Here is a 20227-nt window from a genome sequence, read left to right as displayed (position 1 = left end):
ACGTCCTCAGGGCCATGGGTGTTGCTGTGCCAGTGTCCTTTCCCTACTGTGGCCAGATAAGAGGCAGCCTTCACAGTCACAATGCTTCCGGGTCACAGAGGCGCTGGCCCCTAGACCAACCTCTGGCCGGGAGCTCTCTCGGGGGACCTCTTCTGGCAGGTACTATAGGGCTCAGATGGGCCCTATGGCCTGGGGCACCTCGCCACTGGGGGGAGGGCTGGGCCAGACCAAGTCATTACCTGTAGCACTGGCCCCATGGAGGAGACGGAGTGGACACACAGGCAGCCCAAGTCCGAGGACCTAAGAGTTGGGCTCATCAGCTGGGCGGGAACCTACCTCACTTTCGAGGCCTATAAGAATACAGTCACTGCTTCAGCGAAGGGTTTAGGCAAGAGACAGGTAACAAAGCCAACCTGTATGGGAGCCAACTTTCCAAGTGGCCAAGGTTTCCTTTTGGGGTGGGGGGTGAGGTGCACTCGCAGCCTAATCCCCCATCTAGTCTCCGTCATCACCGCCTGCTCCACTTTAGCCCACAGGGTTTCATTGCTCGGTGTCCCCGCTCTAAACATGCCCCAGGAGGGGAGGCCTCAGCCCTGGTCTTCCTACCTTACCTGGTCCTCACTCCCCCTACCCTCCACCCCAGCACAGAAGGGCAGTGTCGACGCAGAGAGTCAGAGGACCCAGGATCCAGGGCATCCGGGGAAAGTTGGACTAGCGGGGTTACAGCAAGGCCTCTGGCTCTGTTCTGGTTGCCATCTGGGAAGAATGAGGGGGCCAGCTTTCCTTTTAGAGAGAGTTAGGGGCACCTGAAGGGTGGCTGCCTGGACGAGGGAGGCCGGCACAGAGTGCTCTCGCTGGTCACAAGGCTGGTGGCCACCTCTGAAGCAGACTGTCGGGTTCTCGTTCTCATCTCCCGAGGGGCTCCTCCGGAGAGCTGCGGCCACCTCGAGGAGTCTTGCTTTTCTCCTGGCCTTGGGATAGAGGCGTTGGCTGAGTGTTCCAGCACTCTCTCCAGGACCGAGGAGGGGAGAAGCAAGACCATAACCAAAGCATTTCTCAGCAAACTGGTGACAGAAAGGGAGCGAAAAGCTTACCTTCTGTTCGGTGCAGGAACAGACAGCTAGACTGAGCTATGAGTCCCGAGAAGCCCTGTGGCTCCAGGGATGGATGTGGCCCGAGTCCCTTCTGCTTGCTGCCGCCTGGGAGGGTGGCAGGGCCGGTGAGGAGGGCAGGCGGTGCTGCGGTAAAGCCAGGGGCGCCGCCGGGTGGTGGTTGGGCTCCTGGCTCGACTCACCTGGTGGTATCCATCTCCACCCCGCCCTCCTGCTGTGCCAGACTTGGGAACTCCTGGTGAGCAATGAACAGGAGTCGCAGGCCGTGGTTCGCCTCCGGAGCCTGCAAGGCTTCTACCTGCTGTCGGAGGGCAACGGCTCCGTGTGCTACGGGAGGCCGAGGAGCAGCCACCACGGCTGCTTCCTGCTGCGTTTCCACCGGAACGGCAAGTGGACCCTGCAGTGCATCCTCAGTGGGCGTTACCTGGAGTCCGACGGCGAGGATGTGTTCTGCAACTCCAGGGTCCTCTCAGCCTACCACATGTGGGCCCCTCGGCCAGCCCTGCACGTCCACGTGACCCTCTACAGCCCCCTCCACCACTGCTTCGCCCGGGCTGACCCCACGATAGGCCGAGTCTGGGTGGACACGCCAGTCCCCTGCCTGGGGGAATGTGGCTTCCTATTGCATTTCCAAGATGGCTGCTACCACCTGGAGACCTCGACACACCTTTTCCTGTCCCACTTGGATCGACTGGTCTCCCAGCCCTCGCCCCAGACCACCTTTCACATGGAAGTCCGGCCGGGAGGGCTGGTGGCACTGAGCGATGGAGAGGGGGGCATGCTCTACCCACAGGGGGCGAGACAGCTCCTGGGCCTGGGCTCCAGTCCCCATAGGGGCGAGGAGTGGTTCGTCCTGCAGCACTGCCCAGCCTGGGTCAGCCTCAAGTCCAGGGCACGGAAGTACATCTCCGTCTTCTACGGCAAGTGCGGGGGCCCAGCACAGACAGGGAGGGAGAGGGGGCCTGGAAGGTCATGTTCGGGCTCCTCAAGGCTGGCTGAAGATAAGAAAGATCCTGGGGTCCCATGGGGTCTCCTTGGCCATGGGAAAAGCTAGAAGAGAGGGGACACTTTGGTCTTCTCCAGTCCAGAGTCCAACAGAAGGCGCTCAAGGCCACGGAAGGACAGCAAAGGGCGCCCCAGGGAAAAAGCAGAGAGGAGGGAGGAGAGGAGGGGGTGGGACTGAGTGGGGGTTGCGGCTCTGACCTGCTATGGTGTGTTCTTCCTCTGCAGATGTTGAGGTATATGCTGCCGCAGAGCGCTTAACCCCAATGTCCTTGTTCCAGTTTGAATGTAACAAGGAGACCCCAAACTTGCAGCTTCGTTCAGCCAATGGCTGCTACTTAGTTCAGGTGAGACCTTAATTCTCATCCTCAGCCTTAAGCCCCCTGAACTCTTTTTCTTGAAACTTTCTCTTGTGGACTGCTGAGGGTCTCTGTGAATGCCCTAGTGTCTAAATGGTCATATGCATCCAATTGGACCTCTCTTTTTATAGTTCAATGTTATTGAGGCCTGTTTACATACAATAGACCACACTCATTTTAAAGTGTGCACTTCAATGAAAGCTTGACAATTGTGTACACCCAGGTAATCTTAAACAATCACCCTAGAAACGATTTCATCACTCCAGGCTACAATCGATCAGTGTTCTGTCACCAGAGAACGAATTTGCTTACTCAAGAATTTTACCTCTGTGTTTTTAAGGGTGCAGCCCTGGCAGTATAGTGGGTTACTCATTGGGCTGCTAACTACATGGACAGAAGTTCAAAACCACTAGTCACTCTGCAGGAAAAAGATGAGGCTTTCTACTCCTGTAAAGATTCACGGTCTCTGAAACCCATAAGAGTAGTTCTACTCTGCCTCCAAGCCAGAATCAACTTGATGGCAGCGAGTCAGTGAATTTGGTGTGTTGGTGATGGTGAGGGGGTTGTTTTTTGGAGGAAGTGGGGTGCTTTTGAGTCACATCTGTAATGTTGCATGTCTTGGTTAGACATTCCTTTGTCCTCGCTGAGTAGTGTTCCATATTGTTGTCCCCATGTGCCGAGCAGAACTTGTTCCGTGGGGTTTTCTTGGCTATGATAGTTACAGAATCAGATTACACAGCCTTTCTTCTGTCAAGACACTGGGTGGGTTTGAACCACCAACCCCTGGGTGAGCAGCTAGTCACAAGCCATTTGCTCCCTTCAAGCCCCTTTACTATTCATAAACACAAACAGGGTTTATTTCTCCACTCCCTTGCGGATTAACATTTGGATTGTTTCCAGTGTGAGTTGTCATGAATAAAGTTTCCATCAATGTTTATATACTGCATTTTCATGTGTCTTGGGGTAAATAACTAGAAATGGAATTACTAAGTCATATGTTTCATGGATGTTTGATTTTGATAAGAAAATGTCGGCTGTAATAGTGGCGCAGTAATTAAAAAGTTTGACTCCCAACCCAAAGGTTGGCGGTTCGCACCCAGCAGCCGCGTAAAGGGAAACTGTTGAGGCAGGCTGCTTCCTTAAAGATTCGGTGTGAAGCAGTTCTACTCGGTTCTATAGGGTCCTTAGGAGTTGATGTTGACTCCAGGGCAGGTTTGGTTTGGACTTTGGGGTGACAGTAGAGCGTGGTAGGAGTCAGCTAGGCGCGGAGTGGGTGGGAACAAGAAAAAAAAAAAGAAAATGTCAAACTGTTTTCTAAAGTCACTGTATCAGGTTACATTTCCACACAGGAATGTGTGAGGGTTCTAATTGTTCTTCATCCTTGTCAGTACCTGGTGTTGTCTGAACTTTCTATTTGAGCCTCCTATTGGATGTGTAGCGGCATCTAATCATGGCTCTAATTTGAATTTTTCTTAGAATAAGCAATGTGTTTGTCTTTTCATGTTTTTTCAAGTGTTTGTTGCCTATTTGTATATCTTCTCTGTGAAGTGGTGTTTTAAATCGTTGCCTATTTTTAATTGCATTGTTTGTCTTATTGATCTGTAAGAGTTCTGAGTGTGTTCGGTGAAATCCTTTGCCCAAAAGTCTGCATTCTAAAGACCTCCTGGTCTGTGGCTTGTGATTTCATTTGCTTAATGATGTCTTTGGAAGAACAAAAGTTTTTATGTTCATGATGTTCAAGTCGTCCATTTTTATTTAAGTGGCTCCTGCTTTTTACATTGAAAAACAGACACTTGAACAATGCCTACCCCCAAACCACAAGGACTGTCTACTAGAAGCTTTGTAGCTTAGTTTACACTTAGTTGGCAGAAAGGCTCTGTCTTTGCCATCCAGTCAATGCCGACTCATAGTGACCCTATAGAGCAGTGTAGAACTGCCTCATACGTTTCCAAGACTGTAACTCTTTACAGGAGTAGAAAGCTCTTTCTCCCGAGGAGCAGCTGGCCATTTCAAACTTCTGACCTTTCAGATAACAGCCCAATGTGTAACCACTACGCCACCAGCGCTCCTTTGGCAGAAAGGCTCAAGTTCCCTTTTCTCTGTACATGTATTCCATCCCCTTTGATGCTAGGCTCTGGGATACAGCACAGCCTGGCAGTGAGAATGGAGGGGCACAATCCATTCTCATAAAGGACGAGATAGTACAAAATATACAGGCGTGGGGGGCGGAGCGGGATGGGGGGAGTGGCGAAAAGGCTGGTGTGGGGAGGACGTGAGGAGGAGGTTCTAGGGATTAAAATGGCAGACGGGATGAAGAGACATTCAGCCCTCGCTCCTCCCCCCTGTTCCCACTATCCTCTCCAGCGGCGCCACAGGACAGTGATGGCTGATGGGCACCCTCTGGAGTCGGACACCTTTTTCCGCATGCACTGGAATTGCGGCCGGATCATGCTGCAGGCCGCCAGCGGGCGCTTCGTGGGTGTCATGGCCAACGGCCTGCTGATGGCCAATGCCAGCGTTCCAGGTGAGCAGCCGGGCCTTCTTGCAGGTCGTTCTGAGTCCGTCGGGGATGCTTTTTAGAAGGCGGAGGGGGTCAGAAGCTGGGAGGGGGGGGTGCTCAGCCCATCCCAGAGTGCCAGCGTGTTTCCTTTGGGAAAACAGAGATGGGCATCCGCCAGGTCTGCCACACAGGCTGATCCCAAGCATTGACCTCACTCACATATCTCAGAAGTAGAAAGATGGTCCCCATCTGTTGAGCTCAGCCCGGTGCCAAGTGCCTCTGCAAACTTTTCACAAGCACCAGCTTTAAAGCCTGACACCTCACATCAGGCCTCAAGAGGAACTTCAAAAAGTTTATGAGAAGATGGGATGAGTAGGTAATGGAATTTTCCCGTGAACTTTCTGGGGGCCACTCATATGGACATCTTTTCACACTTAGCCTTAGCCTTCTGCTTCCATCTGGGTAAACATCTTCCTGATTTCTGTTAGGCCAGGACTGACCAGCTCAGCGATCCCCACACCCTCTTACTCACACACAAACCCTTCCTGTTTCTCTCAGGCCACAATGAGGAATTTGGGATTCGATTAGCCAATCGCCCCTTCCTGGTACTGCGGGGGCGCTATGGGTATGTGGGCACCTCATCAGAGCATGACCTCATACAGTGCAACATGGACCAGCCAGACTGCATCCACCTGCTACCCTGTCGCCAGGGCGTCTACCACTTCCAGGGTGAGGAGCCCCTCTTCTCGGCCCCAAGGTGCTCACTGAAGCCCCCACTCCCATCCCCGCTGGACCTTGACCCAGACATCAGGGCCTGCTCATCACAAAAGGGAAAACAGGATTTCACCCAACCAAGACCCCCGGTGTGGGTTGATAGAATGGAAGTACAGGGGTTACTCCTGGCCTTCTTTCTGCGCTTCCACAGAGAGACCTGTCTGCACCACTAGGCCAGGGCAGCCATGGGGTGGTGCTTGCTCCCTAGAAGCTGCAGGGCCAGAGGACTGCCCTCCCAGACAACCTACCAACCAAATTTCCCCCAACCCTGCACCCCACCCCAGCACAGAGTGGCTCCTTCTGGTCAATTACATCCTTCGGCACCTTTCGCCCTTGGGGCAAGTTTGCCCTCAACTTCTACATCCAGCTTCGAGGGAGCAACTTGCTAACAGTCCTGGCACCCAATGGCCTCTACATGCGAGCCGACCGGAGCGGCACCCTGTTGGCCGACAGCGAAGACATTACCAAAGAGTGTATCTGGGAATTTTAGGTAAAGTCAAGTGGAAGTGGTTGGGAGGTGACGGGAAGGCCCAAATGCGACCCGATCAACCGGCGACATGGAGTCCAGGGCTGTGCCATTCCACGTGGGGCCTGGAAACCTGGATTTGCTAGAGGAGGAGAGAAATCGTATCTGGGTTTCACCGTGAAACCACATTGGCGTGTGCTTCCGAGCACACCTGGGGTTGGGGGTTGGATGGGGTGAAATGCACCTGCGTATCTTATTTCTCTCATGTAAGATGCAGACCGTCAACTGCTTTTAGGAGAGGGGCATGGAGATGTAAGACGTGCCGTGAGGGTGTGCTTTCCACCTTTGGGTGTTCTGTTCATCCCACCCTTCGTGGTTCACTGACGGGGGGGTGGGTGGGGGTGGGTGGGGTGTCTGATGGTCCCCAGATGTTTCTCTTCGGCCCCCAAAACTTGCAGGCAGACAGCTCGTTCCCTCCAGTGCACCTTGCCACGGCCTCATAATCAGCAAGCTGAATCAGACTTCCCCACCTTCCCTTCCCTAACGGACTCTCTTCTTCCTGGTCTCCCATGGCCATCCTCCCGGACACCCAAGCCCTCGGCATTGTCGCTCATTCTCCCTTTCACTCCTGTCACCACACCTTGAACGTTATTGCCCCAACCTTGCCTCTAGAGGGCTGGCTCCTCAGCTCACTTGCACCGCTGGGCCCTGCATTGCTTCCAGAGCTCGTGGAAGCATCCCTTTCTATTTGTGCTGTCCCCATCCAATCTCTTCTCCACCCCCACCCCCACCCCCTCATTGTTATTAGCTGCCATTGAGTCAACCCCAAACTCACACCGAACTCATACAAGGTGGGAGAGGACCATTGTGATCCCTAGGGTTTCAAAAGTAGATCCCCAGGTCTGCCTTCTGAGTCGATCTTAGTTTGGAAGCTCCACTCAGCATCTTAGCAATGTGTAAGCCTCCACCATGGCAGGTGAGTGGAGGTTACACTTGAGGTCCACTGGCTGGGAATCAAGCTCAGTTTCCTGCATGGAAGGTGAGAGTTCTCCCACTGAGTCACCCCTGCCTTCATGTGCTACTAAGTGAGCTTTCCCATAATGCTGCCTCTACCCCATCCCTCCCTTGCTCACAACTCTTCAGGGCCTCCTGTTACTGTTAGTTCTGCTCCTTCACAATTGACCTGACTTGAAGGAGCCTGGTGATTTAGTGGTTACGTGGAGCTGCCCTACCACCAGGTCCACAGTTCTAAACCACCAGCCACTCCTTGGGAGAAAGATGAGGCTTTCTACTACTGTAAAGAGTGACCGTCTCAGAACCCCACAGAGGCAGTTCTTCTCTGTCCTGGAGGGTCGCTATGAGCCAGAATTGACTCACTGGCACGGAGTTTGGCTTCCCTGACTTGGAGAGTCAAAAAGGGGGGTGGTTGTAAGAAGAGCTTAGGCTTTGTTGCAATTCAGAGCTAATAAGATTCATTTACAAGTTCTGTGACCTTTTCTGTAAACTGGTTATGATCTAGTTCTTAGAGGGTTGTGATGGTTTGATCACAATGTGAATCTAAATATAGATCTTCCTAGGTACGCCTTGCCTCTATTGCCTCCATTGTCGTCATTTTCTACAGTTGTCTGCATAGACACCTTACTGTGGCCTACTAAGGATCCCTAGTGGAACCAAGTCTTAGGCATTGAGTTGCTAACTGCAAGGTTTGTGGTTCTAAACCCACCAGCCACTCTGAGGGAGAAAGTTGAGGCTGTGCACTCCGGTAAAGATTTCATTTCAGAAATCCTCTAGGGGCTCACGACGAGTTAAAAATCAACTCGAGGGCAGTGGGCTTGGGTCTTTTAATTGGTGGCCAAACTGTGACAAGTAAAATGCATCCCTCAGTGCCTAATTTTCTTAAGAGTTTGGATTGAGAGATGTTTTCTCAGGCTCCTTCATGTCACACGTTCTCAGAAAACAGCACAAGGAGCTTCAACATAGGCATGAGGAAACGGGACGAAGACATAAGTGGATTTTTCCATGAACTTTTTGAAGCGTCCTCATTATATTGCAGAGAGTGGTGGAGAGCTCAGTTTGGGATTCAGAAAGACCTGGACTCTGGTTAGATTTTTATGGGGTTACATTTGTTGTTTGACCATCAATAAATTACCCTCTTAAGGCCACCTTCTCATCACTTAAATGGGAGATTGAGCGTGTCTATCTCAGAAAGTTGTGAATGTGGCCCGAGATAACGAATGTGAAATGCTGGGTAAAAAGTCTGGCCCTCTAACGTACTCGTTGTCCCCCAGAAGTCTTCCCCAGCTCAGCCCCAACTGGAGGCAAATCCAGCTCAGATGTTTTTGCACCGTTTGTTTGATATTCTAATTAAGTTATGCTGCCTTCTCCAATTCTGTAGCTTCACCTACTGGGTTCTGATTTCTCATCAAGAATGGGATATGACAAAAAAAAAGAATGGGACATGACTTTATTATCTCTCCTTTTCCAGGATCTCACTAAGTTTCTCCCACCACCCAGACATCAATCACTAATCGATGAATTGTAAAAGTGTCTATGTCCTGTTCTGTCCCCAGGTCAGTGGGATGACACTTGCCGAAATCCAAAACCTCCGGGAGAAATTCATGTACTAAGCAGAACAGGAACCCCAGAGTCAAGATCCATGAGAAGACTATCTGTTACACAACTTTTCCTACCCAGTTTAGCAGAGCACCTGTTTCAAGAAGCAATACATCACAACAGGCCACCCCCAAGGTCCTTGCGTGCATCTGACTCAGTACAAACTAAGGGGTCTAGAAGTGGGAGGTTACAGGGGCTGCAGACTCCTCTTAAGTTTTACTCAGAAGAGGGCTGGCCACTGGTGCTTCCACTGGCCCACTCCCTTCCAGCAGGGCCATTAGCTAGTCCCTGTGACACCCTGAGGAGCCAGCTTTGCTCTCAGGGATTCAGAATCCAAATATGATTCTACATGTAACCCTTTGGTCTAGAAAGGAGAATGACAGTTAATACTATGGGAATAGGGGAGTGGTAATAACATCTCGTGCATAACGGCTCCCACCCTACGAGTTACTAGATAGCTTCACCTTTGATCCAAGAAGGTGTGCGTGGCAGCTACACCCCCACCTCCCACGTCCCATCTTTTTCAGGGAGCTGACGTCATTTACCCAAGGTCCTGTGATTAGTCACAACAAATTTTGGGCCACTGATTCCATTCTTCCAACCCTACTATTCACTAGGAGTCCTGGTGGCGTCGTGGGTATTTGTTGGACTGTGATCTGCAAGGTCAGAAGTTCAAAACCATCAGCCACTCTGTGGGAGAAAGATGAAGCTTTCTACTCCCATAAACAGTTACAGTCCCAGAAACTCACAGGGGCAGTTCTACTCTGTCCTATAGGGTCACTATGAGTTGGCATCGATTCTATGGCAGTTAAGTAAATGTTCACTAGTCTTTCCATCAAAGTGGGCCTTCCAAAATGTCTGTCATTCTTGAACTGTTTTATGATTTGGGCCTTTACTCATTGGATACTAACCACAGGGTTTCCTCAGGAGAAAGACGGGCTTATCTGCTCCTGTAAAGACCCCTATATAGGCTCACTTTGAGTCAGAATCATCTCAATGGCAGGAGGTTTGGGTTATCCATCATATGAATGTTGTTATTGCCGTACACACTTAACTCCATTTGTTTAGAAATAAATATTTCTATCATGATCCTAAATGGAAAAACAATCAATAGAAACTGATTGTAATAGTAAATACAATGAGAAAAACCAGCAACATTAAGTAGGCAGATCCTAGTTAGCTTTCCCTTTCTTGCTCGAGGCTCGGAGGCGGACATTCCTTTGTTGAAGGTGAGTTAACATCTGTGACTGGGGTACTCGAGACTAGAACCCAAAGGATGCTCCTCGCTTAAAGGGGATCAGAATGGAAGGTGAGTAGGAAAGGGAATTATTTTCTCCTTTCTGACTCAGGATTATTAAAGCAGCATCCACACACCTCCTAAGAAGTTCTCAAATGCCAACATGGCGCCTGTCCCCCACGCTGGGAAAATGGCACCATTGGTGAGTGCCTGGTTTTAAAGTCCCTTGAAAAGAGGCCATTGAAACCACACCATTTGAGAGAGATTCAGGTGGGAGAGAGGGGAGAAGCTCTTCAGTTTCTGTAAGGTGTTTCTTCTTGAGAGCTAGAAGAGAACAGAGGGAAAGAGTTTTGATCGAATGAGTCAAAGTTGAAAACAGACAGGAGCAGAGCCTCTCCTTTCCAAGGGAGAATGAAGAGCAGGCCAGGGTGTGGGTGGAATTCAGGGGACGGGAGTTGAGTAAGTTAATGCGCTCTCTTCTGCAACATTCCTTAATTCCATGCACACACTCAGGTGCTGGGCATGCTTAGCACACATGCAGGTGCACAAACACACATGCACGCCCATGTTCACATTGCCCTGTCTCCCATACATGCCATCCCATCTTCTGCTAGAATGTGCACAGCCAACAGGCCTCAGCTAAGATAGCTTCTCCCACCACATCAGTCCTGCTACCGAAGTGATTGGCTTATTCTGTGCGGATAGTCAGCTGACAAAATTTCGCATTTCCAGGGGCTTAGGAAGAGCAGGATGGGGGTCAGGGTGCACTGGATTGCCCTTGGAATGTCACCCTAGAGCTGCACTGCCCCCACAGAATGTTCTGCCATGCTGGAAATGTTCTATCATCTTTACTGTGCACAATACAGTAGCCACGAGCCCCAGGCAACTTTTGAGCATTTAAAATGTGTCTAATCTGACTGAAGAACTGAATTATTCATTGTATTCACTTATGTGCATTTATATAGACACAAGTGGTTGGTGGCCACTTGATTGGACAGCATTGTTCTAGAGTGTTGGATGGCATAGACCTCTGGAAAGATGGTTTCTGGATCCGTGCATACCCTAGTTGGGAATAAAACAAACAAGTCAACCCCTCACATGGCAACCCATCTTGTACATCCTCATTTCTCATTTCAAGGGAGAAAATTTGCAGAGATGAACCCACCCCACATTCAGGCTACACATTCTCTCTTCCCCATCGTCCTCCCATCTCCTAGTCCCCCTGACTTCCTAGGAGGAGCCGAGAGCTTTCCCTGCAAGGGGACACAACCGAGAAGATTTGGAACTGCCGAGAAGAACCAAGCAGATGTGCCCCAGGGACACGCCCCAATTAAAAAACAATATGAAAATGGCATTTCCGATTACGACTCATACAGACCCATGGGTTTAGTCCTGTGGGTTTCTGAGACGGTAGCTCTTTACAAGAATAAAAAAATTGTATCTTTCAAATGACTGGCCTTGCAGTCAGTAGCCCAAGGCGTAACCACTACATCACCAGGGCTCCACAGATTCAGAGAGTGCTGTCAACTTTCTTAAATGTGGTAATGGTATTGTAATAATCTGAGAAGGTTCTGGGTTTGGAGAAGTGTGCTGAAAGACTTAGAGGTGAAGCGACATGCAATATCACTGTGTGTGTCAGTGTATATGTGTGTGCTTGTATGTAGGTGGATGAGTACTCCCATGCCAAGATACTTAGCTGATAAAGAGAGATGGATGATGGAGATAAGAGGGAAGGAAAGAAGTAGATGAGATGATAGCTTGCTAGCTAGAAAGAAAGATAGACAGGGCAATCAATGTGGCAAACTGCTTACAAATGTTAAAGACAAGAATGGGTTTGTGGGGGCTCATGAGAAACACAAGACAACAGAGACTTCTGCTAATAAAGAAAAAAATTTTATTATGGAGGAGAGGAATCCTTTTATGTCCAATATGAGGGGGGAGGCAATTGTTTTACCAGGCCCTCCCCCCAGGTGATCCATGGGAGGGGCAGATGGTAGGCAGGAGGAAGCAGCAGTGACTTGCCTAGGTAGGCGGTGTTACATTCTCCCATCCCCATCTCCCATCCACTGTAGTCCTCTTTTCTCATTCCAGGGCTACAGTGGTGGGGAGCCAGGCAAGAGCAGGGCTTTGGGGCCACCAAGACTGGCAGCAGGGGCAGGGGCAGGAGGAGCAAGGATGGCAAAGCTGAGCAGGGTCCAGGGAACTCAGCTCTGGGGGCAAGCAGCCTGTAGGGACAAAGAGAAGCTAAGCCAGGGCCTGCTTCCCCCCCACCCCCACCCCCACCCCCCACTCCAGCCAACATCACCAGCAGAAGAGAGACCAAGACATTGATCCCCTACCCTGAATAGACAGAGCTGAATCCCACTCCTGGTTCTGCTTTGGCTAGCAGGGGTGCTGCAGGCTCCCTGAGGTACAGTGTCCTCAACTTTGAGAGCCATGCAAGGAGCAAGCAGAGCTCACTTGAAGTTCCCAACTGGAAATCCAAGCCTGCCAGTGAGTCCAAGATCAGCCAGCCCTCCCACACCCTGCAAAATGAAAGCCTGGCCTGGATTCTTACCCCAACAGGACTCAAGCCAGGCTTGGGGTGGGCTGCCACTCAAACACTTGTCTGGTGTTGTACCCCAGTACACTTGATAGCAGGAAGGCCCCAAGGTGTCCGGGGCATGGAGGGCTGCTGGAGACACACTGCCAGGAAGCTGCTAGAAAAATCAAGAGGAAACCTCAGCTGTTAGTAGTGCCTTCTGGCCGGCAGGATGTGGCCCAGGACTGCCCACAGCCCAGTCTGTATCCTGAAAACCTCCAGAGCAGATTATGGGGATGACTCTTTCTGGAAGTGTGCGCTGTGAGTTCCTTAGGGAGCTGGGGAATCCCAGCTCAGACCTTCACAAGGAACAGGAGGGGTAGTGAGTCCTCCCGTCTCCTTAGTTCACAAACGTCTGCCCCTCCTGAATACCTGTACCATGATGGTTCCTGGAGAAGCACCTGGTTCCGACAGACCCTGCGAACTACCTAGAAGAAGAGAGTGAAACCACTCAGAGAGAGGATGAGGCAGGTAAGGAAGGGTGGTGGAGAGTCAGAGAAGAGTCAGGGGTAGGGTCTAGGAACGGCAGCAGCATCTTGCAGGGGTGGGGAGAGAGGAAGGGGTAACCTCCAGAAAGAAAGGACTAAATCCAAGGGATGGTGAATCGGGGCCAGTGCAACCCACAAGAACAGGGATTGTGTATGTTCAGCATCTACTATAGCACCTGGCACATGGGAGGTGTCAAGTAAAAATTTGAAGAACATTGTGGATGGGTGGATGGATGGATGGATGGATGGATGGATGAGGATGAATGAATTGACAGTAGATCATAAATGATTAGATGGATGGATAGATGGGGATTGATGGATGGATGAATAGGTGAATAGATAGATGATGGATGGATGGACAAATGATGGATGGATAAATGGATGATGGATGGAGGGATGGATGATGGATGGATAAATGGATGATGGATGGAGGGATGATGGATAGTGGGATAATGGATGGATGGATGGAGGATGATGGGTGGTGGATGGAGGGATGATGGATAGATGATGGGTGGAGGGAAAGTGGATGGATGGATGATAGATGAAGGGATGATGGATGGAGGGATGGATAAATGGATGATGGATTGAGGGATGATGGATGGAAGGATGATGGATGGAGGACTCATGGATGGAGGGATGATGGATGGAGGGATGATGGATCAAGAGATAATGGATGGATGGATGGATGGATGGATGATGGATGGAGGGATAATGGATGGAGGGATGATGGATGGATGATGGACAGGTGAGATTTCCACAGCCTTCACTGATCTCAGACGATGGGTGGAAGGATAAAGGTACAGATAAATCACCTGGCAGCTGTGTTTCCCACTTGAGTTTCTCTTGCCTGCGCCATTTGGCTCTTCGGTTAGAAAACCAGACCTGTAGGAGGGCAGGGACAATAGTCTCAGCTGTCTGCCACCTGCCGCCCTCACCATGGGTTCCTAGCCTGAAGCCAGAGTGCAGAGTCTTCCCAGACTTTCCCTGATGTCCTCCCTCCCTTGTTGGGTCTTTGCTTTCTACCCATTCCCTCAACTCAAAAGCTTGGGAGGGAAGAGGAGCACCATCAGCAGAAGAGGGAACTCGAGGGCCAGACCTCTGACTTCTGCTCCCACAGTCTTGCCTCCACTTCATGGGACCCCTAAGCCCTGCCCAGCCAGGACTCTCTCTCCTTGGGAGGTTGTAGACTCTGTGTCACAAAGCTCACTCACCCTCACTGTGTCCTCAGGGAGGGAAGTGGCAGCAGCCAGCTTTCCACGGGCCACTGCATCAGGATACTGCCCACGCTGGAACTCTGTGCAGGAATTAGGCTTACAGATGGAGGGCACGGGGGAAAGAAGGTCGCCCCTCAGGACCGCCCGCGCATCCTCCACTTTGGCCCTAACCTCTCTTGCCACATGGGAGACTCCCACGGCCATCACTGATCTCGATCTTTGCCCCCATGCCGTGCCCGGGCCACTGCCTCCATCCATCTGTCACACCTCAGGCCTCTGACCCCCTGTCTGCCCTGCCCCCGCACCTTTCTCGAGTGCCTCCGCTTGGCCTGGGGAGAAGATAGTCCGATTCCGGTGGCCGGTCCCTGGGTGGGGACCCCGGGGAGTCTCAAAGCCACAATGAGGAGTGGGCAGAGCTGGTGCCAAAACAACTGCAAAGGACAACACTGGCCTGTGATGCTTTGCAGTGATGATTCTGCGGCCGTGGGAGGAGGCTCAAGCGTGGGAGAGGCATGGCTAAGACAGGGGAGCCTCTGGCAGCAGGAGCACTCAATGGGGTGCATGCTCAGTGACGAGGTGGGGTGTATACTTGGTGCTTTGGGGGACAAACTGTGGCCCAACCCCACAGTTGCTAAATGAAGCTCTGAGCAGCTGTGCATGAGGCTGAGAAGGACATGGAAGGTCGAGCGCTGACTCTTTCTTAGCTGGCCTTAGAAACGTATGGTTTAGGGACCCTAGATTCTGTTCTAGGCTCTGCAATCAGGACGTGGTAACCTTGGGCCAACCCCTTCACGTCTCTGAACCTCCGTGGAATAGGAGGCCCAACTAGGCCCTCCTTTCAGGTTGTTGGGGACACGATTCCAAGGAGAACTAAAAAGATGTTGAGACCAGGCAAACCAATCTGAGAGAGAGATGGGCAGAGAACCCTTAGATGCCTGGAACTGCACTCGCCCGGCTCAACTTTCAGCCAAACGATAGACAGACCTAGAAGGTGAACAACAATACCAGGGAGGCACACCTGCCTTACAACAACCAACCCTGTGAGATTTAAGAAAAGGGGGGGGGGCGAGGGGGGACAGCGTTTGTCCAGGGATAAAGCTCACAGGGCAGGAAGGGAGAGGACAGCAGGACCAATGGAAACCCTGGGAGGCAGGAGGAAGTGTGCCGTCTCTCGTGGGAATGGCAACCAGGGTCACAGAGCAAAAAGCTTCAGCACAGAACCTCAGTTTGCTCTGTGAACTGCCACCCAAGTCACAATGACCATCATACAAAGCACCTTGAAGACCCACCTGGCGGCCGGAGCTGTGCCCAGGGCAGCCCCTGGTCCTCCTGTAGTGCTCGAAGGACTCGGTTGATGGAGGAGACCTGGGGGCGTTGGGTGTTGAGAGGGTGGGCGGTGCATCAGCCAGGGTGCATCCTGAGGAGACCACCCCGCCCCCCCGCCCCATTGTATCCTCTCCCCCTACCTGCGCATCTCTCCCAAGGGCAGCCTCCTCTCTCCCCTGAGGCTTCCTCCTCCTTACCTCTCTCATCTCTACCGCTACCCAAGAAACTTCTGGACCAAAAGAGAGCCCAGGAGTGAGCCCTGACTTTTCACCTGAAGCACCCGCATTGGAATCCCGCCCCCCAAGCAATAACGCAAGCAATAACGAGTCAGTTCCCACGCATGGCGATCGCATGGCCTGCAGAACAGAGCTCCTCCCGGGGTTTTCTCAGCTCTGATCGCTCATGGAAGCAGACCATCCGTCCTCGCTTCCGCGGCACTGCCAGGTAGATTCAAACTGCCAACCTTTAGGTGAGCAGTCAAGTACCAACTGCGTGTACCACCCAGGGACCTTGCTCTCCCCAGAGAGCACAGCTGCCAGCCCCAGTGGAGGGAGGGGCACTTACACTGGGAGTCTTGTCCTGGGTGCAAAGCCCTTCAGCACACAGCTGGCGCTGGATCTCCCAGGCAAACAGGGTCGGGCACTCACCCTTCAGCTGGGCGATTCGAGCTACCACAGGGCGTGTGGCCAGACGTGGTTTGCTGCCCCCAATACCCTTGGCCTCCAAGGCACCTGTGCGATAATATCGCCTGAGGATCTTGCTCACACAGCCATTAGATACCTGGGTCAGGTGAGAAATAGGAACAGGTGAAGCAGATAGGCAGAAGCAAGTGCTTCTGAGACAGAAAGGGGCTACAAGGCAAAGCCTGAGAGGAGCAGGCCACACAGACTTGGGAGTCCAGCCTCACCCTTGGGTGCCTGCAGCTCCCCTTCCCAACATCCAAGAGGGTGTTCTAGAAAGGTCCCTAGAGCCAGGAACAGCCCTAGGTTTTTGCTTTAAAGGGGGCCCTTTCTTCTGGTCAGCTTGTCCACATCCCTGGGGGAAGATCCTGGCACACTACCTTAAGGCTCCGGGAGATGTCACAGGGCCGCATCCCACTGATGGCTAGCCTCACAATCTGCTGGCGGGTGTCCAGGGGCAGGGGCCGGCCATTCACAAAGAGTCCCCCTAGCTGATTCACACTGCTGATCCCTGGACAGAATAAGGAGGTGTCTATACCACATTGCCCCACTCCCCACCCAGTGGTGGCGTAGAGGGTCCCCCCTGGGAGAAGGTGACTGAGGTTCATCCAGCCTGACTTCCCATCATTCAGAAAGCTCTCCCCCCTCCCCCCTTTAGCCTTCTCCCCTTCCCCTCCTGGAACCACACAGTGTACCATTTCCTTGGGGAGGTGGTGTGGGGGTGACTCCTATGGGCCATTTGTGCTGGCCTTCCTGATCTAAGGGGGAGAGCAGGACACAGCAGTGAGGGGCTGAGTAGAAACACAGCTCCAAGAACATTGGCCCAGAGCGGACGCAGATGGAACCATGGAAAAGGAGGCGTCTCCCATTGTTGGTGGTTGTCGGTGCAGCTGCTACTGTTGTCATCGTGGTTGGGTTGGTTCTGACTCATGTGCAGAGTAGAACCATTCCCTGGGATTTTCAAGGCTATAGAGCAGTGGTTCTCAACCTTCCTAATGCTGCAACACTTTCATACAGTTCCTCATGTTGTGGTGACCCCCCAACCATAAAATTATATTCATTGCTATTTCATCACTGTCATTTTGCTACTGTTATGAATCGGGCAACCCCTGTGAAAGGGTTGTTCGACCCCCAGGTTGAGAACCGCTGCTATAGAGTTTTCAGCAGATCAGCAGACCTGCTTTCCAAGGCCCCTCTCGGTGTGTTCCAACTGGCAACCTTGCCATTACAAGGGGAGTCCTGCATAAAATGAACATGCCCCCCTACCTCTCCTCACTCCATCATCACCCCATCTCCTGTTCTCTGAAAGAGGAGAAAGCACAATCGCTGAAGACAAATGGGTGCATAGCGAATGTGGTGAAAAAAGCTGATGGTGCCCGGCTGTCAAAAGATACAGCGTCTGGGGTCTTAAAGGCTTGAAGGTAAACAAGTGACCATCTAGCTGAGAAGTAACAAAGTCCACATGGGAGAAGCACAGCAGCCTGTGTGACCATGAGGTGTTGAAGGGATCAGGCATCAAAGAACAAAAAATCAAATCATTGTGAATGAGGGGGAGTGCAGGGTGGAGATACAAAGCCCATCTGTAGGCAACTGATCACCCCTTCACAGAAGCACAAAGAGAGATGAGCCAGTCAGGGTGTAGTATAGCACCGATGAACCACACAACTTTCCTCTAGTTCTTTGATGCTTACCACCATCCCCACTATCACCCCAATTCTACCTTACAAATCTGGCTAGACCAAGGCATGTGCACGGGTACAGATAAGATCAGGAAACACAGGGAATCCAAGACAAATAAACCCATCAAGACCAGTAATGAGAGTAACGATACCAGGAGGGGAAAGGGAAGGTGGAGTAGAAATGGGGAACCGATCACAATGATCTACATATAACCCCCTCCCTGGGGGACAGACAACAGAAAAGTGGGTGATGGGAGACACTGATCAATGTAAGACATGAAAAAACATAATAATTTATAAATTATCAAGGGTTCATGAGGGAAAGAGGGTGGGGGTGGTAAGGGGAAAAATGAGGAGCTGATAGCAAGGACTCAAGTAGAAAGAAAATGTTTAGATTATGATGATGGTAATAAATGTACATATGTGCTGGATACACTGGATGCATGTATGTATTGTGCAAAGAGCTGTATGAGCCCCTAATAAAATTATTTTTAAAAAATCATTTGAAAAAAAAAGAGAGAAAAAAGAATTTAGAGAGATGAACTCACCCCTCCTTCAAAACTCTTCTCTCCTATTCCTCCTTTGTCCTCCCAAGACTTTTGAAGAAGAGCCTAGGTAGATGCTCTCCCTGCCCTTCCCGCCTATCCCCGGCTTCATCCCAAGTCTCCGAAGCTGCTTACCATCCCGCTGCATGTTCCAGGTGGACCTGCTTCCGCCAAAAGGGAGCGATAGCTGGGAGAACTTCAAACGGGAGTTCCTTGCAGCAGCTCCTTCTTTGGACTTGGAAACGAGCCTGCAACGGCAGGCGGTTATTTGAGTGACACCTCTGGCTTGGAATGGTCTTGAGTGTTGTGTTGTGATAGAGGGTCGGGGTTCTAAAATTTGCTAGGTGCTCATCAGAGTGAAGAACATTAGACTTCACTTCAACACCACGGGCCTTCTGAGGGCTAGATCATCCTGGGTGTCCAGATAAAGGGCTAGAAGGGCTCTCACTTCCCACCCATCTAGGACAAGAGGTCAAAGAGGTGCAGAGGGAATGGTGCTTGCTTCCCCTTTTCCAAGGGGACAATTCCTGTCTCTGACCCTACACAGACCTTCTTCTCAGCCTTGCCTGGCACTCTGGGACCAGGGCTCATGGCTCCTAAGCTCAGACTCACCAGGGACAAAAGCCTAAAGCAGCCAGTTGACTGAAGCTCAAGTTACCCAGGTTTGAGGCTGGAGACCCCAAGTTCAAGTGATGCCTCCACTCTCAGGCAGTTCCTGGGGTAGAGGCTCCAAACCACCAGTCAAAACATTCCCTTCAGGGCATTCAAGGTGCTCAGCTCTAGCCCCAGGCTTTGGGGGTATGTTTGCCCACACCGGAAGTAGAGATGAGCAGGGTCCAAAGGCACATCTCTTGGTACCATCTAGCCTGCAAGGGGGCTGGTTCCGAATCTGAAGAGTTCTGGCTCTCCCAGCAAGGATGTATTTCCAGGGACCACCTCCCTGAGAGCAGAGGCTCAGCAGAGGCTCAGCCACTCCATAAGCACTTACTGAAGGAAAGGCTTGGGGTGCAGGCGAGAGCTGCCTACAGGCAACACAGCAGCGACCCTAGCCATGGCACCATCTGAGCAGCAAGACACCCAGGTCACAGGCCACCTTGTCTTTCTTGCTTTTTAACAGTAATGAATGGGACTCTAAGCTGCTTGCTTTCATGACTGGACCCCCAGCCGGGCTGGTGGGTCACCCCGGGGAGCTGCGGATTCATAGAACTTTCCTGTAATAACTATGGGGTCTCGGCTCAGGTAACTCATCTGCAAGTCTTCCGGGAAAAGCATATGTATCAGGAGTGCGCTGCGGGGGGGTTGGGAGAGAGGAGTGAAAAGAAAAGGGACAAGTCTTTGCTCTCCAGGAGATGACCCCGCGGGGTGGCTGGGGTGAGGAGACTAGCAGGGTGAAACAATAGATTCACAGAGACTATGGCGAAATGGGCTTCCCCTCCCTCCTCTCTGGGCAGGGAGAGTCACGCTCCCCTTCAAGTACTCAGCTTTCCAGAACCTTGGGGAGCAAGGCAGGGTTTGTTTTGTAAAAGAAACAACTAAGGCACAGGTCGGATTGGGGTTCCCACAATTATGTGCCACGCCGGGAGGTTGAGGAGTCAGTTCCTCACCAGAAGCCAACATTTCGGATTTTGAATCCAGGGCTCTTGCCCTGCCC

The 20227-nt window shown here is 51.6% G+C and overlaps 2 protein-coding genes across 2 annotated transcripts; one reads left to right on the top strand and one right to left on the bottom strand.

Moving 5' to 3' along the window:
• The first annotated feature begins 227 nt into the window (after window positions 1-227).
• On the top strand, window positions 228-8945 carry FSCN3 (fascin actin-bundling protein 3). Its single transcript, XM_004707790.2, has 7 exons — window positions 228-399; window positions 1336-2032; window positions 2343-2461; window positions 4838-4997; window positions 5532-5702; window positions 6032-6237; window positions 8784-8945. Exons 1-6 carry the CDS (start codon window positions 256-258, stop codon window positions 6235-6237), a joined length of 1497 nt encoding a protein of 498 aa, XP_004707847.1. The 5' UTR covers window positions 228-255; the 3' UTR covers window positions 8784-8945.
• Window positions 8946-12156: 3211 nt separating this feature from the next.
• PAX4 (paired box 4) lies at window positions 12157-16960 on the bottom strand. The gene is given in 10 exon segments (XM_030885281.1): window positions 12157-12216; window positions 12218-12288; window positions 12621-12762; window positions 13017-13072; window positions 13945-14014; window positions 14344-14426; window positions 14652-14777; window positions 15636-15711; window positions 16237-16452; window positions 16733-16960. Coding segments are annotated over 10 exon segments (1128 nt in total).
• Window positions 16961-20227: the final 3267 nt, after the last annotated feature.

This window comes from Echinops telfairi, unplaced genomic scaffold (genome assembly GCF_000313985.2).
Source record: "Echinops telfairi isolate 266 unplaced genomic scaffold, ASM31398v2 ScPeMD7_23;HRSCAF=83, whole genome shotgun sequence".
Lineage (NCBI taxonomy): Eukaryota > Metazoa > Chordata > Mammalia > Afrosoricida > Tenrecidae > Echinops > Echinops telfairi.
The sequence above is the reverse complement of the archived record's forward strand: the minus strand, read 5'-3'. Positions and strand labels throughout refer to the sequence as shown.